The 27064-nt window shown below is 48.3% G+C and overlaps 2 protein-coding genes across 4 annotated transcripts; both read right to left on the bottom strand.

Annotated features, from left to right (window-relative positions):
* Window positions 1-2490: 2490 nt before the first annotated feature.
* Window positions 2491-19351, bottom strand: KIAA0895L (KIAA0895 like). 3 transcript variants are annotated; one of them, XM_031950299.1, is made up of 7 exons: window positions 18995-19351; window positions 9548-10189; window positions 9102-9245; window positions 8866-8998; window positions 7586-7891; window positions 6099-6196; window positions 2491-5815 (listed from the first exon to the last, which is right to left on the bottom strand). In XM_031950299.1, the coding sequence occupies exons 2-7, from the start codon at window positions 10127-10129 to the stop codon at window positions 5651-5653; spliced, it is 1428 nt and encodes a 475-aa protein (XP_031806159.1). In that variant the 5' UTR covers window positions 10130-10189; window positions 18995-19351; the 3' UTR covers window positions 2491-5650. The 3 variants fall into 3 exon arrangements, with proteins under 3 accessions (XP_031806159.1, XP_031806160.1, XP_031806161.1); XM_031950300.1 differs by lacking the exon at window positions 18995-19351 and adding an exon at window positions 18319-18978; XM_031950301.1 differs by lacking the exon at window positions 18995-19351 and adding an exon at window positions 15199-16790.
* Window positions 19352-19438: 87 nt separating this feature from the next.
* On the bottom strand, window positions 19439-26881 carry EXOC3L1 (exocyst complex component 3 like 1). Its single transcript, XM_023495039.2, has 13 exons — window positions 26131-26881; window positions 25439-25599; window positions 25053-25272; window positions 24303-24924; window positions 24061-24178; window positions 22884-23009; window positions 22646-22746; window positions 22004-22114; window positions 20930-21065; window positions 20689-20811; window positions 20252-20407; window positions 19988-20112; window positions 19439-19884 (listed from the first exon to the last, which is right to left on the bottom strand). Exons 1-13 carry the CDS (start codon window positions 26174-26176, stop codon window positions 19692-19694), a joined length of 2238 nt encoding a protein of 745 aa, XP_023350807.1. The 5' UTR covers window positions 26177-26881; the 3' UTR covers window positions 19439-19691.
* Between the last annotated feature and the right edge of the window lie 183 nt (window positions 26882-27064).

Below are 27064 nucleotides of genomic sequence, written 5' to 3'. Positions count from 1 at the left end.
ATCTGCAAGTCATTTAACTGCTATTTGCCTCAGTTTTCTCATCTGCAAAATGAAGGGGATTGGACTCAGTGGCCTTGAAAGTCCTGTCAAATGGAAATCTATGATCCCTTACTTCTCTACAACATATTATCTTAGAGCTGCCTAGAATACTAGAGTAAATGACTAACTTGCCTAGGTATACACACGATATGTGTCCCAGACACTTTCCCCAACACTTCCTGATTCCAAGAACAACTCTATCTGAAGCCTTTCATGAGGGGAAGAAGTCGTAGTTCAATTCCCAATTTTTGGTAAGGCTTAAGAAAGTTTTTTTTAAGGTATTATTAAAATATAAATAAATGGGCTAGGTGGAAGGAATTTGCTAAGGTATAGGAGTGGTAAGCTGAAGCTACCAGAGTACTTGGACTTTCCTTGTTGATACAGAGCTAATGATCCAAGTTCCTCTACTGCCCAATCCTCCTCCTCAACTTAACAACTTCCCCCATCCCTCTTATTTCTCAGATCAAAGAGCCAAGATAAGTGATCAAAAGACAAAGTTTTCTGAAGAACTGCAAAATTAAAGAAGCATAGGAAAATGTTCCAAATCACTAATAAAAGAAATGCACATTGTGAAACAACTGAAGTTTCACCTCATCCCACAGAAATTGGCAAAGATGCTACAAAATGGAAACCATCATGTTGGGAGTGTGGGAAGACAGGCACACTATTATTGATGGCAGATTTAGGAAGCAGACCAGCTGTTCTAGATGTCACTTTGGAACTCATTTCCAGACTGTACCAGCTTTCCAAACTTTCTCTACTGTATCACAGAAACCGCTTTTTTATTTTTCATCCAATGAATTTATTCACCTTTAGATTTCTCACAATGGAAGCACATTCTGCCCGATGGTCTCTTTCTTGGAGAGCTGGTTTCTCCCAGAATATCCATTTTAAGAAGGATGTACAAGTTCACCATGCTTCCATTCCTCTCCAAGTTGCACTCCTGACTTCTCTGCCATGCTCCATGAGGCATGCCCCATTCCAGTCCCCCACCATTAAAACATCAACTCTTTCATTAAACATTGTTCATGGAATTATGAACCATTTTGGAGAACAATTTGGAACTATGCCCAAAGTGCTTCAAAACTCTGCATATCCTTTGATCCAGCAAAATCACTAATTTGGAATCCAAAAAAGACTTTTAAAAAGTGGGGAAGGACTTATTTGTATGAAAATATTTATAAGTCTTTTTTGATGGCAAAGAATTGGAAATTAAGGGGACATCCATCATTGGGGAATGGCTGAATAAGCTGTGATATATAACTGTAATGGAATTCTAGTCTACTATAAGAAATGATGACCAGGATAATTTCAGAAAAAAATGGAAAGATTTACATGAACTGATGCAAAGTGAAGTGAGCAGAACCAGGAAAATATCATACACTGTAAAAGAAATATTGTATGATGATCAACAGAGAATGACTTAGGTCTTCCCAAGCAATACAATAATCTAAGACAATTCCAAAGGACTTGTGATGAAAAGTGCCATCCTGAAAAAGAACTGATGGAGTCAGAATGCAGATCAAAGGATCCTTTAAAATTTTTCGTGTTTTTGTTTCTTTCCAACATGAATAATATGGAAATATTTTATATAATTACATATGTCTAATCTATATAAAATTGCTTACCTTCTCAGGGATAGGGTAGGGAAGGAAGAAAATTTAGAACTGAAAATTCTTTAAAAAACAATGTTAAAAATTGTTTATGTGTAATTGGAAAAAAATTCAAATGAAAAGGAAATGTCTTTGAGGGCAAAGACTATCTCTTCCTGGTTACATTTATATTTTCATTGCTTGACCCAGTGAATGGCACACAGGAAACTGTTTTTTTGTTTTGTTCCTGAAGCAATTGGGGTTAAGTGACTTGCCCAGAGTCACACAGCTAGGAAGTGTCTGAAATCTAGTCCTCCTGACTTCAGGGCTGGCGTTCTGTCCACTGTACCATCTAGATGTCCCACAATAAATGTTTTTTGAATTATTTAAATAACAAAAAAATATGGTGTTTGTACTCTTACACAAAATAAACTCACTATGTCTTTAGGAAGTCAAAGTCAGAAATAATCTAAAATAGGTCAAAATAATCAACTTGGTAGTGACTGAGGGAGTGCCCACAAAATGGTGAATAGCTACTGTCTAGGAACGCAATGGAGTATTTGTGCAGTAAGAAATAATATATTCAGAAACATGGAGAGAATTGTAGAAATCATTGCAGGGTAAATAAGCAAACGAAGAGAACAAAATGCACCACGACTATGGCAACGTAAATGAAGACGGCATGAAAGGGTAAGAACTTGGCATGATAAGAGCACCTCCTTCGAGGAGAAAGGCAGAGAATTGCCAGCACAGCATGTGGGAATGGTAGCAGCTTTGCTCTAGAAATGGGGTTTTAATGATTGTGCCATGACCACAAAGGGCATTGAGGAAACATTTAACAAAAAAAAAAGCCAAGTGATGGAAGTAAGATAAAAATAATTTTATTCCAAAGCTCTTCTTGCCCCTCCTTTTCTGGGAGTGAAGAAAAAAAATCATATCCAGTTCCAGACAATATACAACGAGTTGAGGTGACCCCTCCAACCCTGACCTGTATCGAAGGCGCTAAATGTTCAGCTAAAGTGAAATCTCATGACAGCACCTGAGCCTCCATTCCTTAGCTGGGCTGGTAGTAAACAATAGGAGTCTCTAGGCAAAGGCGTCAATGGGGCAGCTGTCTGGGCACAGGGGGGAGCAGGCATCCAAGGGGCCAGAAAGATGAGCCTTCAGGAAAACTTCCTCTTGAGCCTGATCCACAGTCCCTTCCCTCCTTGCTAATGAGAATCATTGGATGAGGTAGAAGGGACTTTAGGGATCTAGTCCAACCCCCTGATTCTGTAGATGAGAAAAAGGAAGCTGAAAAGTGCTGGGAACACTCTCTGAGGATTTACAATAAAGGCTCCCAACTCCAAGCCCCTGAGCCTAGCAGTTCTGGAACAAGGCTGACCCTACCACAGCCACAGGTCAGGGCCTCTTCCCAATGGAGTTAAGATACCAGTAGTGACCTAAGCTCCTGGACCTTCGGAGCATTGTTTTAGGTTCCTGGGATGGGGGGTGGGAGTGGAAATGATCAAACAAAAACATTTCCTGCTGAGGTCCGGAAGGCAATGTAATCGGCTCAAGGCTTATTTCCACAGGGCCAAGAATCCCCCAGCAGTGACCAGGAGAGGCCCTGCTGAAATTAGTGGCCAGGCCAGGCTAGGCTGAAGATAGCTTGGGATCTTGGAGATGGGGTCGAAGGCAAAATACACTTATTGGTCTCCTGCCCATCTTCCAAGGTTTGTGTTCAGAGGAAATTGGATCAACACAAATACCAATCTCTGAACTGGAAAACAAGTCATGAAAAAAGGCAGCATGCACTGTTTGCTTTGGTGAGGGCCGAAGGATTCTAGTCCTGCCTCTGACCCAGTGACCTGGGACATCACTTTACCCACTGCCCCATGCTAATCTGTAAAACAACTGTTTTCATTCCTGTCCATTTCTAAAAGGACATTCATCTCTAAAAACTCTATAAATACTGCACTTGTGTGAGTTAATACTGTGGGTGGATTACATATGCACGTGTCCCAAAACACTGAGAGATGGTGGGTCACCTCCACCCTCCAAAGCCACAGTCAGGCCTCCGAAGCCTGGCTCGCGCCCCTGGGAGAGGAAAGAGCCAGCACCAGAGGTGGTCAGTAACAGGGCGAAGGAGCAATGGCATCGACTTCTCCCCAGGACCCTGCCCTTGAGCCTTCTTCTCGATGCAACTGCACAAGCAGCCAAGGCCCAGTGCATCCTCACAGCCATCCTATGCCGTCGACGCACAACTCACCAAAGACTTTCTGTTCATCCCCTGCCACCATCAGGCTGGGAAGGTCTCAGAAATGAATCCCTAACAAATTTCATCACCAGCCCCAGATTGTCTGGGACTCTCTATATCCTAATTCTGTCACCCATTTATTAGTTCCCTCTCTTTCCTTTCCATTACCCAGAAATTTGGTGCCTTCATTGACATCAGTGATTAAAAAACATCAGAACAGGGCCCAAGACCAAGACCTGCTGTGGCCCAAGGACATGCCCTTCAAATTGGCATTGATCCATTAATTCCTTCTTGGATTCAGTATCCAAATCGTTCAGAAGTCACCTAACTGTTCCCACAAATTTTCTTTAGCTTACAAATGTGCTACCAGAGACCTGGAGAAATGCCTTGCTTAAAATCCAGGAACAGACAAGACAAGGCTTGGGGCCTCAGGAGATGGGGAGCTCCCTAGGGAGAGGAGCCATCTTCTCCTCAGACCAGGTTCAAGTACAGAGCCCAGTCTCTCCACAGCACTCAGGACATTGGCCTAAAATATTCTCTCTGGACTCACCCAGCTCTTGCCTAAAATGGGCTGTGTGCTAGGGGAAGGGGACCACCACTGCTCTCCTAGGCAGCTGCCACTTAAGCCCGAGGCAGCAGCAGGAAAAGGGGGGAAAGGAACAAAGATCAGGACGTGTCCCCACCCCCTCCAACTACACCTCTCCCCATAGGCAGACTGACACCACATTCCCACCACTGGCTTCCTCAAATGTCCTCTGGGCCTTTGCTGGAGCCATCCTGTGCCCCTCCCTTTTAGCCTGTATTAGAATTATCTGCATCCTATACCTCCCTTATTAGGCTTCAAGCTCTCTAAGGACAGGGGGTCTTGTTTCTCACTTTCTACTTTCAGGGATGGACAGAGGACCCTGCCCACAGTGGATGCTTAGTAATGCTTGAATTGCTGGGGCCCGTGGGGCAGCATGCCATCCCCCTCCACTCCATTCCTCTCGGTCCCTTTCAATTGTTTCACTGAGTATTGGGCAGGGGGTTGGGGAAGTTGAAGTGCTGGGCACTGGGAGGAAGAGGAAATGTGGAGTTGGATGGACACGCGTGTGAAAGGTCAGATGTCTGAGGGTGGGAGAGGAGAGCCACCCAGGAGGAGAGCAGCAACGCCAGGGCCTTGGCTGGGGAAGGGGTACACGGATGTTCTGTCCTCCATGAAAGCCCAGCAAGAGGTAGACATCAAAGGGTCTAAGAGCACCAAGAGGCTAGAATTATTGTTTTGGGGGCGTGAGTCCTTGCCAGCAGAGGGAGGGAGAAGCACAGGATTGAAGATGAGGGGCTAGCTGTGAGCTCCAGAATCTCATGCACAAGGAGACAGCCCCTCCCTGCCCACCGCCACTCATTCTCTCTCCCCACAGGGCTGGTGCGCTCACAGAGTCAGCTCCCTTCCTCCTCCCCACCAAGCCAAACCAAGTCTAGTTCCCCCTTTTCATCCCTGCTGGGATCTCTTCATTCTATGTGGACAGGGCAGCCTTAGTATCTATTTTCTGGCCTTCTAAGAGGAATTCCCCTCTGTTCTGGATTTAAAGACAGATTTCACAGTCCCCTACCAGAGGGGGCTGTAGAATATATATTAAGCAGCCCATTCCCCAAACTCCCCAATATACAGAGCATGGAAATGTTGACCATGCTGCTGCTCACTGCCGATGGAGCTGACTCGGGATCTTTCCCCCCCTGATCCCTGGCCAGCCAGCTGACCAGCCCCCCCAACAACCCCTGAACCCCGACCCTCAGCCCTTCAGTCTGGCAACAGGATATCCAGCTGGGCGTCGTCCAAGCGGTTGGTGGTGATGATGTGCTCCAGCTGCTGGTGGTAGCGAGTCAAATCCTGCATGAAGTGAGGAATACGTGTCTTTTCCAGCTTTCCATGGGGCCGAAGCTGATTTACATCTTCGTAGGAGACCTGGAAAGGAAGGAAACGGAGAAGATCACAGGGACTTCTCCATCCCCTATGAGCAGAGAGGTCACGAGCCTTGCCCCCTGCTGCACGGCCCAGCTGGCAGGTGGCCGTGACGCCAAAGCCAACGCTGGCGCTCCTTCCACACAACACAGAAGCGCTTGCTTTGAGTGCCAGCAGCACCGACTCACAGGACCCCATGGACAGATGCTAGGGCTGGCTTGGATTCTGCCTTCGGGCTGCCCTGAGGGGAGAAGACAGAGCCCTTCCCACATGGGGCCAGTCTCACCTTGCCCAAAGCAGTCAGCATATGGAAATCAATCTTCTGCCGATGCCGCAGAATGCGTAGGATCCCGTCTAAGTACACCTGGTCCTTACTGAAGCATCCTGTAAGGTGCAAAGAGACTCAAGAGACTCTCCCCTCAGGGAAGGAAGAAGCCCCTCAAGCACAGAATCTCAGGAGGAAGCAACCTCGGCAGTCCAATCCAACTCCCACCTGAGCAAAAACTCCCCCTCTACCGTATCTCTGAGAAATGATCATATCCAGTTTTCACTTGAGGACCTTCACCAATGGGGAACTCACTACCTCCTGGGGCAGCCCACATCCACTCATGGGCAGCCCTCGTCCTCTGACTGTTTTATAATAAGCCAAAATCTGACTCTGCGACATCTACTCCTTACTCTGAGGAACCAAATAGAACATGTCTGACCTTTCCTCTGTGTGACAGTTCTTTAAATACAGAGCGCTCAGTGGATGGAACTCCTCATCCATCCAAGCGATTTCGGCAAGAAAAACGAAAAGGTTTAAAAAGCGTTCGGACAAACTGAGAAAAAGCTATAACTAACCACACAGAGCAACCAGGGCGCACCTAGGGGCCAGCTGAGCCTAGAAAAGTCAGCTATCCACCCCAAACCTGGAGACTTTTGCTGGCTCCAGACAATGGATGTGGCAGACAGTCAGTGTGTTAGGCATCCTCTGGGCAGATCACCGTGCACCATCCACAGCAAGCACCCCCTTTTTAGGCCCTAATGACTCATGTCTTGCTGTCCCCAGACCTAGGAGGGCTCTGGGGGCCAAGGACCCATCCTGGGCCAAGGACCTGCCTGTTTGGATTTCCCAGCTTATGAACATGCCTTGGGTACAGCTGTCCCAGCTACACTTGTCCCTCATTTGTGTCAGCCCCTCCCTCTGTCTCGGTCATGCTTGGGGAAGTCAGGACCCTCCTGCCCTCCAGCCCACTCCTGGACCCCACTTGTTGGACCTTGAAGGAGTTACCCCATCATCACAGATGGATTCAGGGCATCGGAATCCTAAGAGATCCCCTGACCCCATGCTACACTCCAAAGAGCACCGGACTGTGCTCTCAGAAGATCCTCACAGGTATGAAAAAGGCCACCCTCACTACTTTGTGACTTAAGTTTCCTTCTCTGTGAAATGACAGCCATGACATCCATATGCCTAACTCCCCAAAGTTTACAGGTCCCCTTGCCAACTGAAATGAGCTGTGCCCTCTATAATGGTCATTTTACAAATGAAGAGACCAGGGCTTGGGCCTGGCTGTAGTAGTTTCCCCTAAGAAAAGATGGCTCAAGTTCTAAGAAAGCCCTTATAAAATGAATCCTAGGACCACCACTCGGCTGGGTGGTGGGACTGTGGCTTGCAAACTGAGCCTCCATCCTGGGGGAGCCCCCTCTCCTCTGTGGGCCTCATTTCCCGCTTGTAAAGGGCCCTCCTGCTCTCTAGCTGTAGGGGCCCCGAGCCGGGGGCAACCTCACCAGGCTTGGACGTGTCCGTCTGGCCCCGCTTGGCCCGCACGCAGTACTCCCAGCGCACCGAGGTGTCCTGCACGTACTGGGCGAGGTCCTGGAAGAGCTGGCGGAAGGACATGAGGGCTGCCCGCTGGATGGTGTAGTACAGCAGGGCTGCCCGCCACAGGAAGGGCTGTTTCCGGAAAAGCACACTGTGCAGGCTGGCCAGCCCCTCCTCGGTGGGGTTGGCAGGCCGGAGCCCGTACTGCCGCCGGCCGTCGGAGGTGTTCCAGGGCTGCTGAGTGTTGTTGACAAAGCGAAGGTAATGGGTGCCTGTGAAGGGTCGAGGAGGAGAGCTGCAGACCACAGCCCAGGGAGAGCCCCCTCCCCAGCTGCCCCAGAAGCGATGCAGACACCCCACCCTCTGTCAAGCTTCAGGGGGTCGTCACCCTCTCCATACCTTCACTCATACGCACATAAACAATCCTTCCGTTCATTCTCACACACAACCGAGGCTCAGGACAAACCTTCACTCACTCCTCCCCCCCGCCCCAGACATGCTCATCCTGCCCGCCCTCCAGCCGCCCCCCCCCCCCAGTCTCTCTGCAGACATCTCATGCTCAGAGTAACAGGATTCTTCAAGAAAAGAGACAGAGGAAAGGAAAAGTGATTAGTGGACCCGGGCAGAGACTTCCCCCATCCCCACCCAGTCCCCAGAGGAAACAGCCCTCCTTTTCTACTCACTCCACAGAATTCTGGGTAAAAGACTAGACTGGCCAGAAGATTCCAACCTTGGGGTCACCCCCCCACCCTCACCTCTTGGGGGTGGGGCTGGGGGGAAGAAGACAGAGAAACTGGGCAGGTGGGACACTGGGCTCTCCTCTAGCTCCAGGCCACCTCTCAGTCCCCCCTGCCTCAACCCAGACGAGAGGGGAAGAAGCCAGAGAAAAAGTTAGTGAGGAGAAGGGTGAGAAGGGACTGGCAGAGGAGAAGAGGGGCCCACCAGGAGGGGCTCTGCCTGCCTACCTCTGAGAGTAAGAGGGATGAGGGAAGCTGGTCATTCCTGGGGGGACCGTCCTCAAGGAAGGAGGGGAAGAAATAATGGGAGTGAGATCACTGGGCCGCTGCTCCCTGCCTCTCCCCAGCCCACCTCCCCCCACTTTCTGCCTTCTTTGCAGGCCGCCCCCCAAGGTCCCCTGTGTGTCCACCCCTCGGCTCCCGTCCCGCATTTCCTGAGCCGGCGCAGGCCTTCTCTACCCATGACCCAGTAAGTCGGCCAGCCCGGAGGCTCAGCCCCTTGTCCTGACCTATCTCATGCCGCAACATCCCCTCCAGCCAGTACTGGCGGGCCCCAGTCAGGTTGATGGCCAGGGTGGGCCGGCTGTTCTCCACCATCATCACGGCTTGGGACAGCAGGTCCTCACTCAGCTGTACCACCACCTGCAGAGGGGAAGGCAGAGCCGGGCCTGAGGCTGCCTCCCCTCCCCAGGGCTCCCCGGACCCCCTGGGGCTCTGCTTCCTGGGCCCCTGTCCTGGCACTGACCTCTCCAGAGCAGCCTTCCTTCTGCATGTACTTGCGCACAATGGACCAGATCTGGCACTTAGTCAGCAGCTGGCCTCCCGTGATGGCCTCGAATTGCTCGTAGGAGCCATACTTCTCCAAGACCGCTTCAATGATTCTCACCGCCTGCCATACACACCCCGTCGCCAGGGGCTGTCACCCTTATCCCAGCCACGGCCTCAGCCTGAGCTCATCCCTGGTCCAGGGGCTGGCCGTGATTCAGCATGAAGCTGAGGCTGAGACCGTGAGGGAGAGAAAATACTGGGGTGGGGGGGGAAGAAGCTGCTGGGGGCTGGGGGCTACACGGAAGGAGCTGAGGAGAGGGGCGGGGGAATAGCAGGAGCTCCTTTCTGGTCCCACGTGACCCACTACACCAGGGAGGGGGGCCAGACAAACCAAGCGGGGAGAGGTGTCCCTCGCTCCCTGACCTGGGGGATGAACTTGTCCGAGGCCTCATTGTACTTTTCCAGCACAGCAGCAGGAACTGGCTCCTCGTACTCAAACTGCGGGTTGTAGGTATACCTTGATTGAAAGAACCGGTCTCGCTCTTGCTCCAAGTTGTTGGGTCTTAAGGCCACCAGTAGGCAGGGGCTCTTGCCAGCTGCCCGGCTTTCCTCCACCTTGCTTTTGGCAATGTGGGGCAGAGAGGAGGCAGGCCGGAGCCGCCCCTTTCCACTGGACCCTCGGATCGAGCAGGAGCTCTCACTGCGCCGAATCCGACCGCGACCCAGTGAGGCTGAGGACAGTCGCCTTATTTCAGACTTCGGACTTGAGACCTTGGGACGGGAAGAAGCCAAGCCTGATGGTTGGGACACAGAGGTTCTAGGATGTACTGGGACGACTGGGGAGGGTTTCCGGGAGCTGGGGGCTGACATTGATGGCTGGAGAGAGGGGTACAGCTGTGGCCCATTCTGGTTTGAGATCTTTCTCACACCAGAAACAGTGGGGGGGCTGACAGAAAGGGAAGGGGGTGCCTGCTCATAGGCCTGGGTCCCCGAGTCCAGCACCATCCTGCCCTCTGAGAAGGGTCACATCTGGGTGTGTGATTCCCCACTGCCCTCAATCCTGGCCTGTGGAGACACAAAATGACAGGAGGTGTATGAGACAAAGGAGGAACGGTCAATTAGAAGACAGGGCAGGATCTAATGTGGTGTAGTGGAGAACACAGTAGCTATGGAGCCAGGGAAGGTGACAGAGATGATGATGAAAGGAAAGGAGAAGTGGGCGTGTTTCTCTTGAGAAAGGGAAAGGTGGGAGGAGCACGGTACTGTCCTACACCCAGAGGCCTGAGAGAGGGAATGGAGGCTATCAGTCTGCCCCTCAACCCAGTCCTCCAGAGACAGCTGGTGGCTCAGGGAATAGAGTGCTGGGTTGCAGCCTCAGACACTTACTAGTTGCATGATCTTGAGCAAGTCACTTAACCTGTTTGCCTCAGTTTCCTCAAGTGTGAAATGAGAATAATTATAGTAGCTAACTCCCAGGACAACTGAGAATCAAAGAGATCTTATTTTGTAAAGGGCTTAGTACAAAGCCTGGCACCTAAAGCTGCTTAATAACTCCTTTCCACCCTTCCTTTCTGTCATCCCTTCCCTCCTTTTCCTCCCTTCCTTCCTTCCTTCCTGGTTGCAAACACTCCCACCATGCTTCTTCCTTCCATCACGCTAACCCCTCCCTCGGACACCAGGATACAGACAGCACAGGATGGGCATCCGACAATCTGCCCTCTCCTCCCATATCTAATCCTCCTTATTCCCAACTGTCTACTTGAGCTCAAGGAACAATAGTCAAATCAGCATTATCTTTGGTACTGAAATGGACATGACAATTTTCTATCCTATTTAATATCTGTATTCACAGCAACTAGCACACAGTAGGTGCTTAAGACACATATGTCTGACTGACTTAAAGCCAAGAAAGCACATACAGAAATACAAGTTACTGAAGGTCAAGGTATAGGATCTTTGTCTCTAAGTGACTAAGAAGAAACAGCTTGCTGTCCTTGAGAATTCACGGGATTTCCAGCTGGGAGCCTGGGCCCTGACGTCTGTGAAGGAAGGTCAGTGTGGCTGCATGAAGTCCCAGGGCCTTTGCCATTAACTAGGAGGGCGACCAAGGATTGCCCTCCTCTGTAAAAGGAGAGAGTGAAGATGATTTCTACACTTCCTTCTTCCTGTTATTTCTTTATCTCGTGACATTATTTTTTTAATTAGATCTGTTTGACAGCTAGTGGTGCAGTAGATAAAGCATTAGTCCTGGAGTCTACAGGACCTGAGTTCAAATCCAAATACAGCTTCAGATATTTATTAGCTATTTCTCTGGGTTAAGTCACTATTGTCTCCAACACACACATACACACACACACACACACACACACACACACACAACTCCAAAAAATCAGACCTGTGATTTTATCAGGGAGCTTCTGGTAAAGAACATCCTCTCTCCAATGGAGAGTGGCATTTTCTTTTCAGTTTACTGGAATTGCTAGGGGAGCAGAGGTCAAGGGGGGCATGCAGGGGTCACACAGTTGACATCTATCAGATCATGGACTTGAATTCAGGCCTTTCTGACTCTTAAAACAGCCCAACGAGACCATATTACTTCTTACATTGTTGTTAAGAAATGTTCAACTTCAAAAAATCTCTGAAGGAAATTTGCTTTTAACTTTGAAAAAGTCGGGCCCTCCACCACTTCTAAGAATCGAAGATATTACAAAATGCTAATATTTCCAGAGCTTGGGTAAAGAACTGGACTACATGACTTCCTGGAGGTTCCTTCCCACTCCATCGTCAGGCTGATTCAGTTCTTCCTCCTCACCCAGCCTCTCTGGTGGTGCAGTAGTTAAGGTGCCAGGCCTGGAGTCAGGAAAACCTGAATACAAATTCTGCCTTAGCCACTAGCTGTTTGGCTTCAGGCAAAGTCACTCAATCTCTGCTTCCTCAATTGTAAAATGGGGATGATAATAATAGCAGCCACTTTCTAGGGTTGATATGAGGACAAAATGATATATCTGCTAAATTCTTAAGAAAACAAAGCCACGTAAGTATTATTATTAGTGTTGTTGTTGTGGTTTAGCTGAGTCTCTCTCCAGCGTATCAATATCAGCAACATAATAGCTCTTTTATGTTATTCTTTTTTTTTTTTTTTGAGGGGGTATCATTAAGTGTATTAAAGGTTAGAATTTTTTCTCCAAAAATGAGCCAAACTGTAACTGCTGGAGACTCCACCAAATGCATCTTGTGCCTAAGAAAGTCTGTAGGTGGTTTCTCTGAGCAGGAATGCTGAACCCCTGAAGGACAACTGGGTGGGGAAAGGCACTACAGGATTGGGGGCTTACATGTGGTGGTCCATTTCTCTAATGCCTCACAAGGGCTTTTTTTTCACATAAGCCTGTCAGCGAGGGAAAGCAAGTGCAGTATTATTGGGTCCAATTCAATTAGGATAGATTCTTCAGAATTTAAAATAGCACTATAGCATAATCACAAAAATGATGACTCCTATTGACTGGGCCCAGATAGAATGCTGAAGTGCAGAGATTTAAGAATGCTTTTAATAGAAATTAGTCTATGGAATATTAATAATATGGGAAGCTTTCAAAATATAAATATCTCAAAGAAAGAAAATGAAACTATGTACATGTCAAACCTGTTTTCCTTTCAGCTATTGGCACTGGCCTAAAGATGCTTTCAATGAGCCAAATTTTAATTCAATCACAAAAAAAGGTGATCATCTCTTCCTAACTTCCCCACCACTGTCAAGAGTCCCACTGGCTATCCTCTGTCATTCAAGTTCACATCCTCTCTCACCCCAGATACCCAACTGTGGGCAAATCCGGCCATTTCTAGCTTTGGGAGATCTCCCAAATACCCCTCTTTCTCTCCTTTGTTACTGCCAGTACCTGGAGGCAGGCCTTAGGCTCCTGCTGGAGCCAGTAGTACAGGCTCCCTGCTTCATGTCTCTCTGCCCACTATGTTCCAGCCTCTAATCAGCTGTCAAAATGACCTTCCTAATATGCAGAGCTGACCAAATCACCAAATCACCTAACTCCATGGGTTTCTATTACCTTCCTGATCAAACACAAATGCTTTCAAAGCCCCAAGTAAGCCGGGCCCTCCTTCCTCTCTAGCTCCTTGCACCTTCCTTCCTTCCCTGCACTCTGAAGTTCAGTGACACTGGTGTCCTGGCTGCTCTTCAAAAAAGACACTGGCACCCATCCTTCTCAGCTAAAATCCATCTTCTATAGGAAGGCTTTCTTCATCCTCTTTAAATCTGGTGGCTCTCCTCTGAAGCTACCTCCAATTTATCTTGTTCCCTGTCATCTAGACAAAATGTTTATATATTATCTCCTGGCCTTTCTCTAGATCTCGCTCTTCTGAGCATTTCATAAATGCTACCTTCCCGTAACTGTTCGATCATTTGCAGAATCCAATGTGTAACAGATTAGCAACTTGTTTCCCACTTCCTCCTGTTTCACTATGAATTTCATGAAACAAGATGAAATCATCAGATTGATGATGAGGGTAAAAAATAAGAGTAACAGTAACCTTTATGCAATACAAGTTTACAAAGTGTTGTTTGGTTTTTCCCCAAGAATTCTGTGAGGTTTGTAATGCAATGAATGGGGAAACTGAGGTTCAGACAGGCTAAGTATGTAGTCCAGCATAAATATCAGTTGGACTGAAACTCTCAACTTTACCAGAGTTCATTCTACTATGTAATACTGGCATCTCATAGTCTCAACCATGACTTGAAACTCATGATTTAATGCTGGAAATGTCCTTAGGGAGAACCTCATCCAACTCTCTCCATTCACAGGGGAGGAAATGGAAATCTGGGGAGGATTGTGTGCCTTGCCCTCCACTATACAACTAGTAAGGAGATGGGATGCACCAGCTGGTGGTGCAGTGGATAGAGGGTTGGGCCTTGAAGCAGAAGGACCTGAGTTCAAAGCCTGCCTTAGACACCTACCAACTGTGTGACTCTGGGCAAATCACTCAATCTCTGACTACCTCAGTTTCCCCAATTGTAAACTGGGGCTAATGATAGCACTTATTTTCCAAGGTGGTGGTGGTTGTTTCTTTTTGTAAGGATCCAATGAGATATAAATTGTAAAGTACTTAACACAATGCCTGGCACACAATGGTTATCGTTGCTTGTTCTGGAAGAGGACCATGAGAGCGGGGAGGTAACACCAATAATGCCATCTGTGTCCAGTGACAAGACATAGATCAGGATGACTGGAGATAGCCCTGGATGGAATGGGAGACTTCGGCCTTTTTAAGTTAAAGTCTTCAACAAGTCTCCGTTTGACTGTGGTCACATCCATTCAGTGATTAAGGCTAAGTAGCAATTGAGGTAAAAAAAAAAAAAAAATCTCCTCTTTCTGGGGCAGCTAGGTGGTGAAGTGACTAGAGGGCCAGCCCTGAAGTCAGGGAGACCTGAGTTTAAATCTGATCTTAGACACTTAACATTTCCTGGCCGTGTGACTCTGGGTAAGTCATTTAATCCCCATTGCCTCAGGGGGGAAAAAATCTCTTTCACCTAGTCCAAAAAAAAAAAAAAAACTAAATAAAATTGGGGAGGGCATACAATAGGCACTATATAAATGCTAGTTGTTATCTTCCAAGGCTTTTTGACTCCAAATATCCATGACCCTACAGGCATTCTTGAGCCTAGGGACAAGTTAAAAGAAGGAATTTCATCAACCTTTTAAGGTTGGAGGAAGGGGCATTATTAAGAAGGCTAGAAATCATCATGGAAGAAGGTTGAGAATGAGATCCCCAGGAACAACAAATAACAGAAAATAAAGGATGGGATAACTTGCTGCTATTGCTAAGAATTAGCAAAGGGGTCTCTACTCCCTTGTCTATAGAAAAAGTCCCTAGTGATGGAAGAAATCTGTAACCAAACTCTCCTAACCAAAAAGGCCTGAGACCCAGGGGCAGAGCATCTGACTTGCCCAAGAAAAGGAATATGGACAAGCCAACCTCTAGAGGTTTATGAAAGCCCAATATATCGTCCAGCTGAGACTGGAGACCAAAAAAACTGGCATAAAGCTGATTTGAAAGTCATGGTTCACCTGGAAATTTCCTTTCCTTCCTGCCTCTTTGAAGTTCAGTTCTGTCCCATGAAGGTCCAATAGTCCAGTTGAGATTGGAAACTGGCATAAAGCTGATTTTAAAACCAAGATTCATCCAGCAACTTCCTTTCCTTTCTGCCTCTCTGAGGTTCAGTTCTGTCCTTTGCAAAATGAGAAAGATGGAGTAGATGATCCTTAAGGTCCCATCCAGACCAAAATTCTGTGATCTATACGTTCTATAGCACCTAGTTCTTGTATAGTACACAGTAATGGTAACAAATGTTTTTTGAATTGAATGGAATTGTTAAAGAGGGATTCCCTAAACCATGTCACTCCTTATTCTTACTGATGCCCAGTTTGGATTTAGATATCAAGAAACACAGCTTCCTGACAGTAATTCTATGAACAAAAAGGTTTTATGACAGAATTCTGGTTCCTATCATGCTGACTCAGGAAAATTGGCTGCTGCTGGGAATGAGAGGCCTCCAATCCAGAACCCAATAGTTTAGCTCCTCTCAGGAGCTTAAAGAAGCCAAGATTTCATCAAATGAGGAAATAGGGCTAGAGCTGGAAGAGCAGAAGGATGTGTTTTAACCAATCCCAGGAGTCAGAGGCTCAGGTGGCATCCCCAGAATCTTACCACAGGATATCTTGTACTAAATGCATCTTCTCTCTGTCGGTTTTTCTGACACTGCACTTTCTTGGTTTACATTGTATCTTTTCTGACTCTATCTCTGTTTATTTCACTGGATCTTTGAAGAAACAAATGTTTTATTGGCGTTATCTTGTTGCCATTTCCCAATGAAAAATAGGGAGGAAAAATCTCCCTTTTTCTTCTTCCCAAAATGTTCTCCACATGTCTTCTACAGAACTCATCCATTCCCCTAGCTCTGAACTATTGCTCTTTTACTATTTAAACAGAAGACTCCAATTCAACACTTCAGCTCTGCACTTATTTTCGGAATCATAGGCTTTAGAGCTAGACCAGCCCACTGATATAGTGCCCTAAAAAAAAAATCACCTAATCCAAATCTCCTATTTTATAGACTAGAGTTGGAAGAGCAGAAGGATGTGTTTTAACCAATCCCAGGAGTCAGAGGCTCAGGTGGCATCCCCAGAATCTTACCACAGGATATCTTGTACTAAATGCATCTTCTCTCTGTCAGTTTTTCTGACACTGCACTTTCTTGGTTTATATTGTATCTTTTCTGACTCTATCTCTGTTTATTTCACTGGATCTTTGAAGAAACAAATGTTTCTGGCCATTTGGCCAGAGGGTCCACAAGGCTTCAAACCCTGATCCTATAACTTCAAAATTAGTGAAATCTGGCCAAGGGTCCACAAGGCTTCAAACCCTGATCCTATAACTTCAAAATTAGTGATAGACATAGATCGATCAAGAAATAGAGACAGAGACTGAGATCTCATTGGTGTACGTACACACACGCGCGCGCGCACACACACACGCACAAAATCTTGGCAATCAGTGCTTTTCCAACAAAGAAGCCCTCCAGCTCACCTTCATAGTGTTCCATCTTAAAAGTTATACACATAATAAAAGAAATCACAATTTTACCTAATTACTCCATTTAACTAATGCCATCCCAATTAAACTAAAAAATTACCTTATTAAGTTAGAAAAAATAACAAAACTCATTTAGAAGAAACCAGGAGAAAAAAGATATAAAGGAAGCAGATTGTGTATTATCAGACCTTAAACCACAGTAAAAGTGAAAGTATTGTTGAAATGTAAAATGGATAATTTTGATTATTTCCAATTAAACTTTATCTAAGTAAAACCTATGTGTCCAAGAATAGAAGGAATGAAGAAAAGTGGGGAAAAATTTTTTATAATTCTCTCAGAATATGAAAGGATTGGAATATTGCTTTAACCTAGGAAATGAGGAGTTGGTTGATTTAGAAAAATGGGGAAAAACTTGGGACTTATGAGAAAAGATACTGTCTACCTCCAGAGAACTAGTCAAGTGGAATTAAGCACTATTATGGTCTTATTTACATATGTATGAACATATACTGGATACATATATGCATGTATACACACATATGTACAAACACATATGTACTTGTTTGTGTATGTATGGATCTTTATACATTTACATATCTATCTTTATATTTGTCTATATAACCTCTCTCTCTGTATATGTATATATATATATATATATAAAATATATATATATATATATTCAAACCTAATTGTAGCCTTCTTTGGGGGATTGAGGGAGAGAAGAGAAAAAAAAAAGTATGCAGCAGAGAACAAAAGAAAACCTACAAGGAAGCAAAGAAAACCTGGACAGCTTTGAAAACAATGTGAAGTATTTATTACATAGGTTTTCTTGAAGCAGAAATATATTGCTTTATATTGAATCCTCTCATCTTCTGCTGTGTACATGGCAATTTTTTTCTCTTCTTATTTTGTATTTAAGTTTTAAATTTTTTTTTAAAAAGTTATACAAAAGTGTTTAACAGAATCACAGAAATTTTGACCATGTGTCCTGGTTTACCTTTTGCTAATAAGAAAGGCTATGTTTTTTAACTTCAATAATTTGGAACCAACCAATTGTCATGGTTGTATAACCATTGTATAACATCGGCTAGCTCGAGCCAGACTCCATGCTAAGCACCTTATAACTTCTCTCATCTGATCTTCACAACAGTCATAGGAGATAGGTACTGTTATTATCCCCATTTTACAAAAGAGGAAACTAAGTCAAACAGCAATTAAGTGACTTAGAGTCACACACAGCTAGTAAGTATATTTTATTAAGTACATTACTACGTATTTCCAAGTGTCCTTTGATGTGGTATTGGAGATAAATGGTTGTGTTAAAATAAGGTTTTTCAAGGAATGTATACAGTCTGGCTAAAAAGCGGAGCCATATATGTACATATATATATATATATATACACACACACACATATATATATATATATATCAATTATATATGTTTATATAAACATTTTGGAATGGCTCTTGCCTTCCCACCCAATTATCTATGTCCCTATCAAAGCCTATGGCTTTAAAACTGGAAAGGCCCTTGGGAAAGGTCTAACCCAAGTTCCTCATTTTTACAGAATGGAAGCCGTGGGTCAGAGACTCACCCCAAACCCCAAGGCCGGTAAAGAGAAGACCGGGATTCAAACGCGCCCCCAAACTTCACCACTAGGGCTCTTTCCACTAGTCAAGGGGCTGGCCTCCAGCCCCACCTCCTTCAAAATTCCTTCATTTAACTGTTCTCTTTCAGGATCATCAAAATTGAATGGTTCCCAAAACTGTGCCAGGTCCTTCCCGGACTGGAAGCGCTCTGCGGGAAGGGTCCTGCCCGGTTTTCCAGTGTCCCTCACGAAGCCCAGTCCCAGCGGATCCATCATCGTCCACGTTCCCCCAAGGCAGTAAGTTAAAGGGGTGGGGAGGGAACCTCAAAAAGAAAGCTGGGCTTGGTGACGAAGGAGGAGGCGCGGTCCTGACCAATGGGAGATGGGGGAGGGGCGGGGAGGGGCCAGAAGGGAGAATGACCCAAGACCAATAAGAAACCGCGAATCTGGGAGGGGGAGGAGCCACACGGGGGCGTGGTCACGAGCCAATGGGTGGTCCCTCAGCTCACAAAGAGCGAGCCCCTAAGTTCCCCAGGAAAGAGGACGGCCCCGCTAACAAATAGTAAAGGGTGGGAAGGTTTCATGTCTAGCATGAAAACGACGGGAGGGTATGGATGTCAGGGAGCCTGCTCTAGGCGTCAGCCCGACCTGCCCCGAGCCCGCCCCCCCAGCCCCGCCCCACCTGTCTACTCCGCTAGGTTCCTCCGCGTCCGGCTCCACAGCACCGTGTCCGCACTGCAGCCGAAAGCCGGCTGCTCGGAGCCCGACGCCGGCACGCATGCACGCACGCGACGTGCTCGCGTCAGCGTTTGCGGCTGCGCGAGAAGCAGGGGTTTCCTCGGGGACTATTCTTTGGGGGCAAGGACGGCGAGACAGGAGGGAGTAAAGAAGAGGAGCCAGCACGCTATAGCTCTGGCCCGGGGCCCCGAGCCCTAGGCCCCGCCTGCCAGGGGGCGGAGTTTCTACGAGCCCTTCTGATTCGTTTAAGTCGCCTAGCTGCTGCTCGCTGCGCAGTGCAAAGCAATCAGGAGACGAGCGGCGAACCCATCGGTCCCGCCCCCTCCCCGCCCCTTTGCAATGTGATTTCCCCCCCCTCAAACCGAGGTTCGGCACAGCCCCACCCTGGCGCCCCATCCCCATCCTGGACTTTCCCCCTTCCCCAGTCCCTCCCTGCGCACTGGGTATGCTACGGTCGGGCTCGGCCGAGCAAGGAGGATGCTAGGTAAGGATGCTCGGCCAGTAAGGAGGATGCTAGGTAAGGATGCTCGGCCAGTAAGGAGGATGCTAGGATGCTAGCTAATCCCGCTCCCCCCCCACGCACAGACTCGAGAGCCGCGGCTCTGGGCCTTTATTGAGGGGGTTGCGTCGCTGCTGCCCACTCAGGAACAGGTCCCGGCGGAAAAGCAGAAGGCCAACGGAGGCGAGGGCACCGGCACTAGACTGAAGAGCGGGCGGTGGCCGTCGGGCGGCGGCGACGGGGGAGGGTTGGCCCGCATAGTCTCCAAGACGACCTGACGCTGCTCCCGGGATACGTCCCCGCGCACGTCCAGGAGCGCCCCGATATGTTCCTCGCTGGGGAGAGATAGGGAGAGGGGGCTGGGTCTACCTTCTCCTTGCCCAAGGAGATAGGCCTCCCCTCCCCTTCCGAGGGTCGGTCCAGCCAACCTCCTAGTACCTCACGTCGGGGAATTTGTGTAAGAAGCTGGACACTTCGAGGCTGAGCAGCGCTGGGTCCTGGAGGCGGAACAGCTCCTGCAGGGCACCCAGAACTGCCCCCGTCTGTGCGCTCTCCTCCAGCTCCTGGAACAAGAGGCCAACAGTCTGTTGTGCCAGGCTGGGAATGGGCCGGGAAGCCGAGGCCCAAGGAGGGAGCATGGGGCACCGCTCATCTCCGACCCTGTGGCCCAAGCAACCCTCTGCAAGGTACTCTGTCTCTCACCAAGCTAAGGAAGAGCTCCCTGAGCTGGGCCGAGTCCTGTAACATTCGCTCCGACGCCTGCATCCTCTCCGTCGAGTTCCGGCACACGAGCTTTCCTTGCATCAAGCCCCGGAGATACTCCAGCACCACTGCACGCTCACTCTCAGCCAGCAGCATCTTTGAGCCCCAGGGAACGGGGTGGATAGTCATGGATGGAGGAACAGCTGTGTCTTACACAAAGACACTCACACATACACACACACCATGTGCTGATATGGTGAGGGAAATGAAGTGAAAGGAACCAGAGGGTCTGGGTTTGAGATGGCATGAAATCAGGGAGAGTATTAAGAGCTGAAAGGAACCTTAGAGTGAATCTGAGCCTCATTTTACAAATGGGAAACATGAGGTTCAGATGGGTTGAATCATTTGCTGGAGATCAAGCAGTTAATAAATCGTACCTGAGCCATGGGACTCCGCACTCTGGAGAATCCTGAACAGAAGTTGGCTACCTGCTCACACACACTGTCCAACATCACCTGGCTGGATAGCCACTGACGAGAAGGCAGGGCAACGAACATGGGCTGAGAGCAGAGGAGCCAAAGTTAGATCTCTTCTGCCTCCTTCCCCCAGTCCTGTATCTCTACTTTGACCCTAGTGGGGTGGAAGGAGGGATGAGTAAGATATGGCCCCAGCCCAGACCTGTAGCTCCTCTAGCAAGGCATCCAAGATTAGTTTGCATATCTTCCTCTTGAAATCTCCAAGGGCTGTATCAATGGTGGCTGAGACCCCAGTGGCAGTGGACACCCCAATGGGTTGCAAGAGGGAGACTGAAGAACTGCGTGGTGAGAGAGGGCAGAAACAAGGAAGGTGTGAAGAAGGCTGAGTATATATGTAGGATCATTCATCTTTATTTAGCCTGAGGCAGTGGAAAGAGCACAAAATTTAAATTCTGATTGCCACTAATTATGTATGACCTCTGTGTGATCAAGTCAGTTCACAACTTATAGGCTCAGTTTCCAAAAACGAGAGTTTGAATGCTCTTTCCCAATCACTTTGTTTATATTTTGAATTTACTTCTCTGTGTACATTTTGATTCCTTTACTGGAATGTATGTTCCCAGAAGACAGAGACCATATAGTAATATTTTTTCTTGCTATCCCTATCACCTAGAGCAGTGACAAAGGGAGCTTAATGTTTGATGAATGGAATGAACTCAGATCCTTTCCAACCAATAAACAGAGCCCCTCCCGGGCCAAAAGGACTATGGAATTAAAAGTTAAAATTGACTTTAATTCAAACTCCTCATTTTTGCAGATGAGGACACAGGTCTTATGGACCTGTTTTTCCAAGGACATAATTTTTCCAAGATCACCCAGCTAGTCAGTTGATGAATGGAATTTGAATCCACAGCCTCTGACTGCAAAATTCAGTGGTTTTTGCCACCAGAACAGGGATACCTTTAAAACTGAAGACTTCTTAAAGAGATTTTATAGTGAATTGCCTTATAGAATATATTGCCCCCAGTAAAATGAAAGTTCCCTGAGGGCAGATACCTTTTTTGTCTTGAAAGCCCAGAGTCTAGCATATCATAGGTACAGAACATAAACTACATGTGCTGAATTGAATTGAATTAGCCTCAATCACTATTTATACAGAAAGTTTACAACTTCAAGATGCCTGAGTTCTCTTGTTCCCAGCCAGTCCCATGGCCTTGTCACCCTCTCTGATAGTCTGTTTTTCCAAATTCCCTTCATCTTTCTGTGCAATGAGTACCTTAGAGCAGCGTAGTGATTGAGACAGGCTAGCAGGTAGGGCACGTAGTGATGGGGCCTAGATGCATCCCTCAGGTGCTCTTGGGAGAAACGTTCCAGTGCTTTGATGAGGCTATGGCCAAGAAGAATGAGTGAGCAGGACCAGCACCTTGGCATCCACCTATCCAGACTTGGGGGGCAATGAGGTTAGGAGAGGAGGACAAGGCATAGGGGAGCCAGGGCCTGAAAAGACCAGCTGCTAGCAGCAGCGCCTCTGCAAGAGGCATCTTAAATGGGCTGAGCCCTCCTTCCCATCACCATCCATTAGGGGACCCTGGACTCTAAGCAAGAACAAGGGCCTGCTTGTCATTATAGAAAGGACCTTAAAGGCCATCTAGTCTCCCCTATCCTCTCGTTTTGCAAAAGAGGAAACTGAGGTCCAGGAAGATTTAAATGACCTTCCTGAGGTCACATAGTAAGTTTCAAAGGTGAGTCCAGAGGCAGTACTCTCCCTCTTAGGGCATACTACCTTTTTTGCTCTAAGTCTAGCTGCCTTTTTGCCTCAGAGTACCCTCACGTTTTCCCATCACAGAAGTGCCTACAATGGATTCTCTGGTGATCATACACATTTTATATGTCACTTTGAGATAGGGGTAGCACAAACCTCCTCAGGAAGGTGCCCAGCTCCTTCAGGGCCATGCTGTATATTCTATCCTGCAAAGAAGTGCTGATCACAGCTGTCACACGGATATTTTCATCTAGGATCTGGGGGAAAGGACCAGGGCACACTGTTAGCCAGAACCTCCCAGCACAAATACCCATCATTTCCCCCTACTTTAAATAATGCTCTTCACCCCTTTCCCCCAATATTCCTCCCCCACCTTTGACAGCCACCCATTCACCTGAAGAACAACCGAAGGCAGGGAAGAATGATAGAAGCCTTCAGGGTCAATGTCAGGTTTCTGTTCTCGCAACCATTCAGCCACCTCTCCATCCAGGGCCTTCTGCAGCCACTCTGCTATGCTTAACTGGGGTAGGGATAGGTGGGAGGAAACGCATAAACAGAGAAAAGACCTAGGGGATAGTTAGGGAGCTCAGTGGATAGAGTACTAGTCCTGGAGTCCAGAGTCCAGATTTGAACCTCAGTTCAAATCCACTCTTCAAGACACTTATTAGCTGTGTGACCCAGGGCTAGACACTTAACCTGATTGCCTCCTCCTTCCCACCCCACCCTCCAGAAAACAAAAACAAAAGACACTGGAAGAAGCAGTGCAATAAAGAAGATTCAGGATAGACATATACATCCACCCCCACACACATATCCACCCCTTCTGTGAAGAAGCAATATCCCCAGAAGAGACCAGCCCAACTTCCTAAGAATTAGCACATCTGAGCAAAGTGAGCTCTCATGAAGTGGAATGGACTGTCCGGAGGGGTTCCCCCTCACTGGAGGTCTTCAAAGTAGAGGCAAGCTGACCGCCTAGCCACGAGATCTGCAGGATTTCTCTTCAGGGAGAAATTGCACTTGTCAATGGTGTACAATAGAAATGGGGACCACTAAAACCATATACAAGTATGCCTGTGGCAGCATTTTAACTTAGAAAACCACAAACTAAAACTAGATTTTTTGTGAAAATATTTCCCGATGACATTTTCATGTGATTCTCAACACACTCGGGAGTGTCTGGGGAGTGTCTGGGGAGTGTGCACGCTACTCAGGGTATGTGGTTGACATCTCTGACCCAGATGGTCCTAAAGATCCTTCCTCATGGTCAGATACTGGGAACTTGTTTAGGGATGGCCAGCTTCCAGAGCTGGAAAATCATCTAGGCCAACCCTCTCCTTTTACAGAAAAAAATGAGTTTCCTCTCATTGCCTAATCTAGCTGAATTATCTGTGCGTCTTTTCCAAAAAGACAGGGTGGCATTTTTCTAAAGCATTTCACCAGCCCTCACAGAAGACCAAGAAAATATGTAGAGACAGCCAGTCCTGGCTGGTTAGAGAAAGAAGAATGGGCCCTATGGGATGGAACCTGTACGTGTCTTTCTTGCCTGAACCCCTGTTTCTTCGCATCCTTACCTTCAGTTTTTCTGTGTATGTTTTCTCCAGCAGGTCCACAGCCTCTGGGGACAGCAAAGGTTCTAGCTCAGAGATGTCAGCCTCAGGACTGAGGTCAGGATGACCCATCATATCAGGCCTGAGGGAAAGCATAGGATTTATACTGTGAAAAACTAGGGTTCCTTCCATTCTCAGCTCAGCCTCCTTGGATTTGTCCTGCCCACCCTCAATGTCGTCTTCTCCATCCTCAGCCTGGCACTGACCCTGGGTAGATATGCAGGGCCCAGTGCAACAAAGTGAAGATGTCCTGGGTGCCCAGGTCCTCAGAGTCCAGAAGCCGCTGCAGGTGCTGGCAGAGGCCTAGGTGCAAGGTGTGGGCCCACAGCTTCACGATCCCATATTCTCCAGGGCAGCAAGGGGCTACAAGGGCCTCAGCCAGGGCCAGTTCAGCAGGCAGAGCTTCTCGAAGAGCTGCCAGGTGTCCTGCCAGGCCTGAAGGGGTGGGAGCTGGTGCCTCAAAATAGGCTTCCTCCAGGGCCCTCTGAAGGGCCCCCAGGCAGCGCTGGCGCCAGGCTCTGGGCCGCCCGGGGGATGGTGACTGTAGCTGAGCATCCCTCTCCTCCTCAAACTCTGCCACTCGCACTGCAGCGACTAGCAGGGCTGGGTCATCTCGTGCCAGCTGCCGAGCGGAGCCCACCACCTTCCCCACAGCGAGGCCCAGCTCCTCCCCCAGAGGAGCCAAGCCCTCAAAGAGGGCCAGCTCTGGTCCCCCCATGGGCTCTAACACCTCATCCCGCAACTGTTCCAGCTCCCGTAGCACCTCATAGGCCTCCAGAAATCGATTGCCCTTGATCAGGGCCTGGGTTCTGGCCACGGCCTCAGGTACTGTGGAAAGAAGGAAAAGTAGGAGATGGGGAATTAGTCCCAAAGGAGCCTAGAAATATTGACTCAGGTGAGCTCCCAAGGGAATCTCTTCTTAATCCAATGAGCCTGGGCAGAATGAGCCTACTCACCAGCCAAGAGCTGGGGCAGTAGGAGTGTCACGGCCTGCAGCTGTCCGTGCTGATCGGCCAGCTCCCGGAGAGGTTGTAGGTTGTGGGCAGCCTCAGCCTGGCTCCTGAGGGCCCCCTGGGCCTCTGCCAGGGCTTCCCGAGCCTCCTGGACCTCCTTCAGGGCCAGGCCCAGCTGTTCAAGGCCTGTCTGCACACTTTCCAAGTATGACTGCACAGTAGACTGTGGGGAGAGAGCTTGGGGAGGTCAGTGGCAGGTCTCACTCGCAGTGGAGGGGATAGAGAAGGTCCCTCAGAGCATGATCTTAATATGGGCAGAATGGGAAAGCTGGCCCAGGGATGGACTATGACTTTTAGGGAGCCCGCCTCATACCTCTCCCTGGCCCCACCTTGATTCGGGACTCAATGGAGCACATTCTCTGGGCTTCCCGGCTTCGGTATCGGTCCAGCCTGGTCAGCTGCTTAGGGCTGTAGAAGATGCCTGAGGCCCACTTCAGAGCTGCCCCTCTGGCCAACCTTTCTGCCTTCTCTAGCTCTGGCCACTCCGAGTCTGCTTGGGTGGATGGGGGTGGGGTGGGGAATGCAGGAAGGGGATTCAGCCACAGCTGTTTCCCACTCCCTTGTTCCTGACAGGAAGTCACTGAAGCTGGGATCCCAGAAGCTAGGCCCCAGACTGGTCAGCTTGACTCCTGGAACCACTCTGGATTAGTAGGACTTTATAAGTCTTTAAATGCCATCTTGTTATGGACCACAAAGGGGGACATCAAAGTATATTTAGGGCTAAAAGGTCATTTAAATCAAAGATGAGAACTGAGTTCCTGAGAGGTCACATAAGTTACTTGTCCAAGAACACATAGCTAGTAAGTAGTATGGCCTACAGAAACCTTGGCTCTCCAGTTCCAGACCCCGTTGTTCTTCCACTGTACTTTGGTACCTCGATTGGGTAGTAAGTGGCTGATTGCCTGTCCCTGAGAAAACAATCCGACGGCACCCTCTCTACTCCCCACCAAGGCAGTCTCCAAGTCTCTTTGGAATTTCTCTGAGACCATCCACCCCCAACCCAGAGGGGTTGCCCCATTACCTTGCGGGGCTCCAGATTCCTGCTCCTCCTCCATATCCATGCCCATGGCTCAGGCAGCAGTGAAGGAAGAGGGGTGGTAGGCCTGGTATTGGAACTGAGCCTAGATGTTAGGGGATGAGGAGATAGCTTCAGCTTGAATATGGAGGAAGCTCAGCTCAGCTTAAAAGCCAAAGCGGATTCTTCTCCAGGCAGGCTCCTCTGGGGCAGCTTGGTTCCTGCCCAGCCTACTCAGGATATGGGAGGGAGGAGTGTGTGTTGGGGCGGGTGAGGGTGGAGGAGGGACTGAAGGTGAAGGGGTGGGCACTGGAGCTGCTGGGAAATGCCCTGTGGATGATCCATAATGTCTAGATGGATGAGGGCAGTGGGGAAAGCTCCGAGTGCCAGCCTTAGCCTGGGCACCCTCATCATGAAGTAAGCCTTTAGTGTGACATTTGTGTCACCTACAGCTACAGCTACTGTCTACGTCCCCTCCAGGGAAGTGGCGGTATCATAGTCACTTAGCTTGTGTCCTCAAAGTCTGGCTTTCTGACCCCCAACTCATGTCCTAGAGCATCCCCTCTTCCCAAATGGACCCCAGCAGATTTGTGCTGCCCAATCTCACTTTCTTTACTTTATTCTTTTTCCTGGGGATTAGTAGAAGTTAGGGGTATAGGAAATAGCTGGAAGTAAAGAGAGAAAGGGAGAGGAGGGGACAGACATTACTTCTGTCTCCATCCCTCCCTCATATATACTTCCTTTCTCTTCCTGCCTGCTGTAACCATAGCAAAAAAAAAAAAAAAAAAAAACAATTTAGGATTGACTATTCCCCTGCCACTGTGGGGGAGAAAACAGAGAGGGCAGGGCAGAGCCCTCCAGCAGCAGAGGCTGGGCATCATAACAAGTGTTTGGATAAATTCATCGGGACAGAACGTGAGAGAGGATCACACTGTATGGG

The sequence above is a fragment of the Sarcophilus harrisii genome, chromosome 2, assembly GCF_902635505.1.
Source record: "Sarcophilus harrisii chromosome 2, mSarHar1.11, whole genome shotgun sequence".
Taxonomy (NCBI): Eukaryota; Metazoa; Chordata; class Mammalia; order Dasyuromorphia; family Dasyuridae; genus Sarcophilus; species Sarcophilus harrisii.
The sequence above is the reverse complement of the archived record's forward strand: the minus strand, read 5'-3'. Positions and strand labels throughout refer to the sequence as shown.